General features: G+C 33.3%; 1 protein-coding gene and 1 long non-coding RNA gene across 2 annotated transcripts in view; one reads left to right on the top strand and one right to left on the bottom strand.

Moving 5' to 3' along the window:
* LOC129152021 (uncharacterized) overlaps window positions 1–12107 on the bottom strand; it is a 75841-nt gene that overhangs the window by 51889 nt on the left and 11845 nt on the right. The window lies entirely within an intron of this gene.
* Window positions 1–12107, top strand: part of HECTD2 (HECT domain E3 ubiquitin protein ligase 2) — a 59598-nt gene that overhangs the window by 43144 nt on the left and 4347 nt on the right. Inside the window, exons 12-19 of the mRNA XM_008156917.3 lie at window positions 100–207; window positions 1060–1192; window positions 2098–2186; window positions 6487–6645; window positions 9383–9457; window positions 9932–10019; window positions 10106–10212; window positions 11779–11894. Of these exons, the coding sequence (XP_008155139.2) occupies window positions 100–207; window positions 1060–1192; window positions 2098–2186; window positions 6487–6645; window positions 9383–9457; window positions 9932–10019; window positions 10106–10212; window positions 11779–11894 (875 nt within the window). The remainder of the gene's footprint in view (window positions 1–99; window positions 208–1059; window positions 1193–2097; window positions 2187–6486; window positions 6646–9382; window positions 9458–9931; window positions 10020–10105; window positions 10213–11778; window positions 11895–12107) is intronic.

Below are 12107 nucleotides of genomic sequence, written 5' to 3' on the forward strand. Positions count from 1 at the left end.
TGGTATAGAGAATAAGTGATTTTTACTAAAGTTTTAAATGTTTTAAGTGAAATTAAAATTTAAGTAAAAGTGAAAATGTTTGCTTTCTTTTTCAATTAGCAAAGTCTGGTGGATAAAGTATCTCGAAGACAGAGACCTGATATGAATATGTTATTTCTAAATATGAAAGTAAGGAGGACACATCTGGTTAGCGATTCTCTTGATGAGGTATAGATCATTTATTCAAAATGATTTCATTGATTAAAGCTTTAAGTACATTTCATAATTCTAAAGTTTTAATAAATTACCTTATTTCTCTATGCTAGTAAGTGTGCTTCCTTATATTTTGATACCATAGTTAAAGTCAGTTCTGTATTCACAATTAAGCCCATTTTCATATATTTATTAACAGTTTGTTGTTAATTCCCCAAAAAGGGATTTTATATAGAACAACTATATGTATAACTATGTAACCTAGATTGTAGACCCACCTTTCTTACTGGTTGGGTGTGTAACGTATCATTTTAACTTTGCCAAGCCTCAGATTATTCATCTAATAAAATTAGGGGTCCAATCTACAGGGCATATTTGGTCAATTAAGGGTCAAACCTACTTTGATTTTATGTACTATGTATTATAGAGCTTCATATGCACGTACAATTCTTAGCCAGATCTGCATGTAGCTATTATAAGTTAAAGGCTGATTTAGTTATGTGATATTTAAAAGTTTAGTATTGAAGGCAAGTTAAAGAAATGAATTATTTTATATTGTAATCTGCTAAATTAGAATCTTGGAGACAATATGAACCTGGGAGACAAAGTACCTGACCTTCTCTATTTCTGTTTCTTGATCTATACAACAAACCTAATAATACCTAGTTCACAGTGTCTGACAGATTCATTGGATGGATGATGGATAATGGATGGATGGATGGATGAGTGGGTGGATGAGTAGATGAATGGGTGTTTTGTGACACTGTAAACAAGATACTGACTACCTAACACATTTCCCAAATTTTAAAAAGTTAATTTCCTTTTTCTGCCATTTGTTCTCCTCTACTATATACTTTCTTCAAATAGTTAACCCGGAAAAGAGCAGACTTGAAAAAGAAGTTGAAAGTTACCTTTGTAGGGGAAGCTGGTTTGGATATGGGTGGCTTGACTAAAGAATGGTTCCTTCTTCTAATTCGCCAAATTTTTCATCCAGATTATGGTGAGTATTTAATTTTTATGAATAGTATTACTTCATAATTAGATTCGATTAGGCCCTCTTATTTTTAATCTACCCTACGGTTTTACAGATTTTTTTTTTGTCAACCATAAATCTTGAATAATTTTTAAGGACTGTTATTTAAATTTTAAAAATTGACCAAATTGATTATCAAAATGTTATTTTATTGGGAATCATACACAAAATAAAGATTTGAAAGTATATATTTGCAAGGGAGCATCCACTTCCTTTCCAAATAAGCCAAATGCATGAGAATTTAATTTGTCATTGAAATAAAAAACATTTGAAATTTTAAAAACTAGTTTGCTCTTCTACACTAATATTTAAAGCCTTTCTCATTAAACAATGAGACATTTTAATGAATAAGAATTCATTAATTTTTAAGACAGACATAATCATTTGAAATTTAAATTTGGGTTTATTCTATTTGGAGAAAACACATATCTAATCATTATTTTTATTGTTTTTCTTCAGAGGAGAATTTTAAGTGTTTATTTTTCTTTATTTTGTACATATTCTATATATATGTGTATATATATATATCATCTTTCTGGTAATGGGAATTAGAGATAACATGGATAAATTGAAATCTCTACATAATCCTCAAAATTAATTTTGATCATAACCAATAACTTATAAAACTAGAGTTTTTATAAGGAAAATCAACTGATTTTCTGTCTTTTTACCCCATGTTTCAGGATACCAATGAACAGTAAAAGGCTCATGCATGCTCTCTGTACATATATTTGATATATTTTAACATGAGAGATTATTTGTAACAGAACTATTACTGAACTGTTTTGTTTCTAATCGATGAAATATATATATTTTTACCACTCTGATTTTTAAATCAGTCACACTAATGAAATCATGTTTCTTTTTTTCAGGCATGTTTACATATCACAAAGATTCACACTGCCATTGGTTTAGCAGCTTTAAATGTGATAACTATTCTGAATTCCGATTGGTTGGAATTGTATCCTTTAAACTTTCCACTAGGAGGTGCTAGGAGACTAGAGATTTTTTAAAAATTTTATCTGAATATTGGAAAACTGTTCTCAAGCATTTTATTCAAATTAAGCATGCTTGTCAACTTTACTGATAGATTTTCAATAATCTTTATTATTTGTAATATCACAGCTACATGTTAGCAGATTTAATTGATTGAAAGGAATGACTGAATTTTTATATTTTCCTGAAAACTTTATCTCAAAATAAAAATATTTTATATTTCATATATTATCTAATTTATCAGAAAATTAAGACTTTTAAAAATCAAAGTATCTTCTGTTCATGATGAATTGTTTTTGTTCTAATTACAAAGTGTAACAACTAACAGAAAAATAGTTTATTTCACTCAGTTTACTAAATCAAAATTGTGTAAATTAAATCTAGGTCTTTAATCTGCCCCTCAAATCCTAAAGTATTAATAAAAATTGAAAATATTGGGAATATTTAATTACTTTAAGTATTGTTAAAGTTATATAAATCCCTGTGCCATCCTCTGACCCGTCAAGTGTACTAGAGAAGGCATCTTGTATTGGGTGGAGATTGGACAAGATACTTTTCACATTAGCTTTTTTAATCTATGAAGTATAATTGTGAAAGGATAGAAGAATAAATAAATGAGCAAGCACTGGAGATACATAGGTTAAAAAAGGAACATACTATCCACCTTTAAGAAGTTCACCATTTAAATGGGCAGATGACCACCATGCAAGACAGTCAGTTCTCATAGTCAAATGACCACTTGACATTAATTGCTAAGGAGTTCTGAGGAGAAAAAGATTAAATATAGTCCTTCTACAGAAGGTAGACATTTAAAGATGGAGCCATTCTATCTGATTAACACAGGTCTGTAAAAGAGTAAGACAGCCCTGCCGGCATAGCTCAGTTGTGACCGTCAACCTATAACCAGGAGGTCACGGTTTGATTCCCGATCAGGGCATATGCCCAGGTTGTGGGCTTGGTCCCCAGTGTGGGGTGTGCAGGAGGCAGCCAATTAATGATTCTCTCTCTCTCTCTCCTCCCTTCCTCTCTAAAATCAATTTTTTAAAAAAATTTTTAAAGACATACTAGTACAGTGGAAGAATGACTAGAACAAAAGGCTGTGTTGTGCTGCGCCTGTTACAGTGCAATGTGTAGGTCCAGTTGATTGAAGCAGAAGGCACACTGGGTGTTATGCAAGACACCTTCAGAAGGAGAGTTAAGAGCTATCTTCCTCTCTGAAATCAGTAAAATATATATTTCTTAAAAAGAGCTATCTTATGGAGAACTTTGAATATCTTTGTTGCATTTGTTGGAATAAATCCTGAGAAATGTATATGGAAATTGAGAAACTAAATGTATATGGAAATTGAGAAACCTTTAGAAAAAAGATTCTAGAAACAAAACTACACATTGAAATGGTAAACTCAATTCGCAATTTTGTGTATACTGCCATGTCTAAAGGTCCAACGTGCCAAGTTCCACAGTATAGAACACTTAACAATTCTTAGACTTTTGTTTCTGTTGTATTGTTCACAGTAATCATTTGTTAATGTTTCAACTTCACTGAAAGCCTGAGTCGTTGATGCTTCTCATTACACTATGAGCTATTTGGATTTCCTGATACATGTTTGTCACACTTTACATTCTCATCACAGCTTACATTTGAGTGATATTTTGACTTTGTAATATTTGTATTGCAGTATTAGATTTTACTGAGCTATCACATTTTTAGAATGTTATACTAGTACATACAGTCATTAATTTGCTTGTTTTCTTTTTTAATTTTTTTAATAAATTGATTTTTTTAGAAATAGAGGAAGGGAAAGGGAGAGAGAGAGATGTAAACATCAATTGGCTGCCTCCTGCACACCTCCCATTGGGGATTGAACTGCAACCCACGCCTGTGCCCTGAGCAGGAAACGAACCAGTGACCTCTTGGTGCATGGGTCATTGTTCTAGCACTGAGCCACACCAGTCAGGCACTAATTGTTTTCTTTACAATAGACATTAGTTTCTATTCAGTCATTACCCAAAAGAGCATATTAAGCATATTTACTTACGTTGCATATTTCAAGTTAAACAATTACAGTAAGTTCTCACTTAACATTGTCAATAGGCTCTATGACTTTAAGTGAAATGACATATAACGAAACCAATTTTACCATAGGCTAATTGATATAAACAAGAGTTAAGTTCCTGCAGCATCTGATTAGCATTAAAAGGAAACAACACTGATTGAAATAATGTTATTCAAGGACCTGCCATAAATCTAAAATTATTATAGCCACTACATCTCATTGTTAATGTGTATTTATCTCACACAAAAATAATCTGTAGAAAATAAGACTGATGCCTTAAAAGCATTAGAACATATAGGAAAAATGTGAGGCAATAGTGGATTGTGATCATGTAAGTGGTGGAGAGATCTACTGAAGGTGAGGAGAACTACTAGTTAAAAATTGAGAACAGGCATAATGATTGAGAAAATGTAGTTGGTTCTAATACTTCATTTTTAAATATGTTAAGGCTTTGGCATTTACATGAGGAACCTATAATAATAAAAAATTTTTGAAGACTGCATGATGAGATATAACAATTTTTAAAAGTATGATGCTTATACCACAAGGGGCATTGGAACTTAAGAGTGCAGTACAGTGCAGGCTTTTCAAACTCTGTTTATAGCACATGACACCTGATCCCCATTCCTGCTTCAACCAGAGCACATTGATTTAGTGCGAATGCAAGTTTCCTACAGCAAACCCTGTAAGGCTACTTCCTCATCTGTTAAATTATAATTAAAAGAACTTTTTAAAATGAAAAGTGCATAGAACTTATCACTAGAGTGTTGATTACTCGTAAATGTAACTACAGTAGTATTGTGGTTATTGCCATTATTGCTATATCACAATTAAAGACACATATTAGGACTTCTTTTCAATATCTGTCCCTTGCATACACTGCTCAGTCTGTTACTATGGTTACCAATAAAATAGCATATCTATTCCTTAAATTATTAACCTCATTCTGCCTTAGCAAATTGAAATACAGGCTGTCTTCTAATTTTTTTTAATTGTTCACAGTAATTTGTCCAGCCCATACAATAAGATTTCCTTTTGAGCCTACAAAATGAATGACTTCCTTAATAACTTGATATAATAATCTTTATTTGATAGTTGAAATATGAAATTTGTTATAAAACCCCTCTTTCAGCAAATGGATGTTACATTCTGCCATATAACTGATAAATAAAATACAGTTGGCCCAGCGGCTCAGTGGTTGAGCATTGACCTATGAACTAGGAGGTCACAGTTTGATTCTCGGTCAAGGCATATGCCCAGGTTGCAGTCTTGATCCCCAGTGGGGATTGTGCAGGAGGCAGCCGATCAATGATTCTCATCATTGATGTTTCTATCTCTCCCTTCCTCTATGAAATCAATAAAAATATTTTTAACATATAATTGGGCAAAGTTTATATATATAACATCTTTAGGTTTTAACTTTAACCCTTTGAGTAAACTCCAAGTATTAAAGTCCTTTCAGATATTACCGTAGGAGAGTAATTATCCTGTTAGCTTATCAACAGTGTGTATGTATGTCTCTGTGTGTGTATACATATGTTTATTCAACTCCGCTCTCTTTAGTCTGTATTTAATTTTAAAATAGATAAAATGGTCACCAAAAGTAGTAGTGTGTTCTTCAGTGAGTTCTACTAAATAAATTGCTGCTGCTACTTATAAAATCACCATCTTTGTTTAAATTTAGAAAGTGATTCTTATATATTAATTTTTGGATATGTGTGAAACTGTTATCTGTTGTGATCTTAAATAAACTTTTCTAAGGAAATCATAAATACTATCAACTAATTCCCTCCTTTTTACATGACTTGGTAATCAAAAAATTATGTGGGGAAATAAATGAAAGGAAAGGAGTATGTGGTAATTCATTAAAAAGTCAGTATTAGCCCTAGCTGGTTTGACTCAATGGATAGAGCGTCAGCCTGAGGACTGAAGGGTCCCAGGTTCGATTCCGGCCAAGGGCACAGGCCTGGGTTGCGGGCTCAATCCCCAGTAAGGGACGTGCAGAAGGCAGCCAATCAATGATTCTCTCTCATCATTGATGTTTCTATCTCTCCCTCTCCCTTCCTCTCTAAAAATCAATAAAATATATATTTTTAAAAAGTCAGTATTATATCTGAAAGAAATATACAAGAAACAGACTGATGCATAATTTAAAACTTATTTGCTGTCATGGGTTTTATGTTAATACTTAACATTTAGTATGCATAGCTTATGGGACTAGCTGTTTATAACAGCATTACACTGGATATTCGTTTCCCCCCCTGCTGTTACAAGAAATTATTGAGCCCTCCCATCGTTCCTAGTGATCAAAATACACCAGTGGGCATCTGCAGTGTCACCACTGATGACTTAAGTCAAATTATGCCTGTAAGTATAAAGCTACTAGCATCGTATTCCTTAATGCTAGCATCCTCTACCTGCACAGTCTTTCTCCTCTTATGCTATTCTTATTTTTAAATATGGTTTCTCTCTACTTTTGTAACCCATCTCCTTTTTTATCTAGATTTCTCCTTTCTTGTGGAGACACTGCAGCATTCTTCAGCTCTTATACCATAGACAACAGGCTTTGAAGTCAAAGATGCAGAGATTTGAATCCAAGCTCTGCCACTTATTAGCTCTGTGAACTTAGCTAAGTTGTTTCAAGTTTCTGAGCTCTAGTTTCCTTATGTGAATAATGAGATAGTAAAACTCATGTATTTGGGGGGTTACAGGAGATAAGAAAGCACTTATTAATGATTACTTCTATGGATCCTTATTAAGATGATACTGTGCAGTATCGTTAACAGTGTATGCAACAACATCTCTTAAAATAATACAACATGAATTTTATGGGACTGTCTTGTAATATTCCTCAGTTCAAAATTTAGATTTCTGATCAAATTTAATCTAAGGTAAAAATTTAGTAGAAAAATAGATAGTATGCACATCCTCCTGACAATCCCTTATATTTTTTGCTGCTTGCAAAATAGAGCAGGCTCTGATTAAGAGATCTGTCTTCTATAGTCTTGTCTCTGCAACATACTGTACTTAGCTGTGATCCTGGATGAGTCACTTAATTTTCTTATCTATAAAACAATGGGAATACACTAATCTCTGAGTTACCGTCTCATTTTAGATTTTTGGGATTTTTTTGTCCCACTTAGTTTTTGCCAAATCTTTTACTGATAAATTTCCTAATTTTATTAATGATTTTTGTCACTAAATTGCCCGATTCTATGATTAAAACTATTTTAATTTGATTCATTTAGACCCAGTTTTATTTTTTTAGTAAATAATGGATATTTTATAATTGACTAAATGCCAATATGTTGTTTTATATTATGGAGCTGAAGATTTCCCTGAGCCTATATTCTTTTAGTAGCTCTTTAATAATGAATCCAGATTGTGCCTATACTATGAGATCAACTATTGAAAAAAACTGTTTCTGTACATGCATCAATAAAGATTGAAAGCAAACAGGAAAATTGCTGCTGTGTTAGGATGGTGGAATGTGGGTAATTTTAAAAAATGTTTTATAAATTGATTATCTGTTTATTAATTTAAAAAGCACCTATTAAAATTGGCACCTAATTTCCATTTCATAGATGGTAAAAATATACCCTAAAATTTTTAACTGCTTTTTTATTCAATTCTTTATCATGTATTTGTATACCCTGTTTTCAAGAAGAGGGAACAGGAAATTGAAGAGAAACATATAGTAGATACGCTTCTTAATATAAAGACATCTGTGACTATAGGACAAAAGGTAGAGAAAGTAATCAAAATATTCCTCAATGGAGACTTCAATAAGGTGTTAATAAATGCGATAATTTCCATGAATACTCCACTGCTTCTCTGAGAGGCGAGCCATGACTTGGAGCAACAGAATGGTCCAGAAACAATAAGAAATCTTCCCAACAGTCTCGTGAAAATTATACTGGAGGGTTTATGTTGCAAACAGGAGAGGCAGCATAATCTAGAATTAGTATGTGTACTATCTTTTTTGCTTCTGCTAAAGCTATTCTCAAATATGCTGTATTAAATAAGACCAGGGTATTCAAACTGTGCAAAAGCACTATTCTGTAACTTCACACACAGTTTATTTAATTATTCATTTACAAAAATCATTTTGAAAGTTTAACTGAATGGGTATTAAATATTTTAGAGCTAGTGTATTACAGGTGAGGGTCTAAGATTGACAGTATTGATATAGACAGTTCTCAACAAAAATTGGGGTTTGAAAATGCAAAGGCTGAGTTAAAAAGGTCTACAGTCCTGAATGTAGCAGATCTGAGTATATAACTTCATGACCTACTGACATTGTTATTTTGTCATTAAAAATTTAATCTTTGAAAAAAGATGGTAAGTCCCTTCCCTTGGGTTCACCTGGTGGTCCCTGAAGTTCTTAATAAAAATCACAAATCTCCCAATTATAATTTTCAGCACCCATAATTTTTTATTAATAATTGCAATCTATGCCCATCTAAATTTTGTATGAAATTTTCTGTTTTTAATGGATGGAAAACTTTTTATGTAATCTCTTAATAATTTAAAATAAAGTAAAACTTTTTTCTTAAAACCTAAATTTAAAAAAAAATATTTGGTTACTTTTTCCGTTTGTTTAAATCTTTGCTCCTTGGTAGCATGAGTTGTAACCTAATTCAGGAAAATGTTTTTTTCCACTGTTCTCAACTTCTTGGAAAAGCAGGGCATTGTAACTAAAATATAAACTCCACTTACATGCATGAATGCTGTGTTTTTGTGTTTAAAAGGTGTATCCTGAAACAGCATATTTTTAAGAATGTAAGTTGAAAATGAGAAATACTGCAAACTTATAAATAGTAAGTTGCAGATAGCATTGAATCATGATGAGAACTATGCTCTTAGTTGCTGCATAAGAACAGTATGAACTGGGCATTTACCTCCTATATGACCTTTTCCAGTGAAAAGGTAGATGGTAGAAATCATTAACAAATATTTTATCTGGAAAATACATCTCAAATATTATCTTTATTTCAAAATCTGAAAGTTTATCTGCTCTATCTCACATATAGATGAGTTATACATCTGCTTTTCGGTAAGACCATTTGGTTTAAAACCACAGATAATAGATTTCTTTTTATAGGAGCTGGCCCGTGGATTAAGTGAACTCCTGTCATATGAGGGCAATGTTGAGGAAGATTTCTACTCAACATTCCAGGTACAAATAGCTTTCTGTTAACCATGTATTTCATATATGAAAAATGCCATTTGTTATGAAACACCCATTATTAGAAAAGATGAACAGGTTTAGTCAACACATACCAATAATATCCCCTATCACAGAGGATCTTAACCTGATGAAATAGACAGAAGGAGCAATCGATGAAGTGCTTAAAGAAATTCACCAAAACTCATTTCCACTCCGGAGCCTACCAATAATTGGGAAATGGAAATTAAAGTAATCCACATAGCTCCACAACACTTAAATGGCTACAGGTGTTTTGTGAATATCAGTAAAGTGTTTAACATTCAACAGAGAGGGTTAAGTTAAAGACCTACTTTTTTACCTTGCAATGCATGTGATTGGTACTAAGATGGAGAAAAATTGCTTTTTAAAATTTACAAAGATGTTCACTAAAGCCTGTTATCATATCAACCATGCCAATAAATATCTTGTGGAATCTCCCATCAGGTTTTTCAGGAAGAATTTGGAATAATTAAGTCCTATAATTTAAAGCCAGGTGGTGAAAAAATTTCAGTTACCAATCAAAATAGGAAAGGTAAGTTAGACACCATTTCTTAATTCAAATGCATTATTGTTTACCTTTTACTTTTACTATGTAACAGATGGAAAATTGCTTTTCAGAATATGTACAGCTTTATATTGACTTTCTTCTCAACAAATCCATCTATAAGCAGTTTGCTGCATTTTATTATGGATTTCATAGTGTGTGTGCTTCAAATGCCCTTATGGTGAGTTTAAATCTTTAAATTATGCTTTCAGTTAGGTTTTATAGTGTTATAATAACTGACAAATAATTCCTTAAATATTTTAGTAGATAAGCTTTTAAAATAGAAAATATTTTCTACTTTTTAAAGGTAGAGCTAGAAATAAAAATAGTTCTCCCATTTCAGCCTTAACTCTCTGAAGGGAAAAAAGACCAGTCAACTCCATTTTCCTCCCCTTGTGCTATGCCTTATACTATGTCTTTTAGGGCTTTATTTTTTATTTTATTTTTTAAATATATTTTATTGATTTTTTACAGAGAGGAAGGGAGAGGGATAGAGAGCTAGAAACATCGATGAGAGAGGAACATCGACCAGCTGCCTCCTGCACACCCCCTACCGGGGATGTGCCCGCAACTAATGTACATGCCCTTGCCCGGAATCGAACCCGGGACCATTCAGTCCGCAGGCCGATGCTCTATCCACTGAGCCAAACCGGTTTCAGCTAGGGCTTTAAAAAATTCCCCCAAGCAGAGTGAATGAAGAAATCCTGTGGGCTCAAGGTTTTAATACTGAGGGGCAAAGCACAGAAAACAGTTAACACATAAGTTTGGGGGCAAAAGCCACCTCTTATTGACTAAGGAACACATTTATAACTGCTTCCTTCTGCTTCAAAAATTCCTTGACAACTGCTTTGTCTTTTACCCAGAAAAAGTAGTTTGTCTCCAGGGTCATTCTGGACTCTGATTGGTTTGCCTTATCTGAGGCATGTGAACATGGGGCAGCCTCTATCTAGAACTCCATGTTGAAAATATAAGATAAAAGCAGTTTTCTAAAGAACTGGTGCTCTTCACCCCAGCTACCCAGGGCACACGCTGTCACGCCACTTTTATTTCCCCTCAGGTTTATTATGAGAGTTTGGAGTAAGGTCTTTCATTTGAATTACTTTCATAGGGGAGAGCTAATTTCAGAGTAACCTTTGTCACGTGTGTGTTGTTGAAAGGAACTTTGAAAATGGAGCACTGAGTTTTGTCTGTGGCACACTGGTAATTGTGGGAGTGGAGGGAGGGGAAAAGGAATTAAATGGCATAGCATGGTTTTTCTTTTTCCGTTTTAATCTCCTTAAGTGGAAGACAACATACGTAGGTAAAGAAAACCAGTGAGTAACACAAGCAGACTGTATGTAACCAAGTACCTAAACTCTACAGGCACACATCCTGTGCATTACTGGAAGGGATATGGAGGTATTGAAAGGAGGCAGGCAGATCAATAAAGGCTGAGACAGTTTCAAGCTGGGTTTGGGGGAAGAACTGTAATTTGGATTCATATTTAGTCATCTGCTTGTTTTTCTGGCAAACTGCAATTACTGTTTGCAAAAGGGAGAGAGAGCCCTAGTAGTTTGACAAGATTTATGAAACTTTTGAAAGCAAAAATATATTACCTCAGTAGGAAAAATATAAATGGATATTTTTTAAATGATTTACTGTAAGAGAAGTCATGATTTTTATAGTTTGATTCAGTGAAAATAATTCCAATTTCACTTTTTAAAATTATCACATTTTATTGTCATTTTTGGTAAATAATTATTGGCAGCTGCTTCGCCCAGAAGAGGTTGAAATCCTGGTGTGTGGAAGCCCTGAACTGGACATGCATGCTCTGCAGAGAAGTACTCAGTATGACGGCTACGCGAAAACTGACTCGACTATAAGGCGAGCACTTCATACTTCTGATCGCGAGGTCGCAGAAGAGGGGATGAAAGACAAAGTGGTTTCGTTTATTTGTGTAACTTGCAATCTCAGGATCAAGTCAGTCAGCTGAACTACCGTGGAGTTCCACACTGCCTTATTTAATTTCTAAGGAGGGAGGGATCTAAATAAGTTTCTATAAAAGCATAGAAATTTTACTTTTCAAAAAATGACTTT

Source organism: Eptesicus fuscus, chromosome 17 (assembly GCF_027574615.1).
Source record: "Eptesicus fuscus isolate TK198812 chromosome 17, DD_ASM_mEF_20220401, whole genome shotgun sequence".
Taxonomy (NCBI): Eukaryota; Metazoa; Chordata; class Mammalia; order Chiroptera; family Vespertilionidae; genus Eptesicus; species Eptesicus fuscus.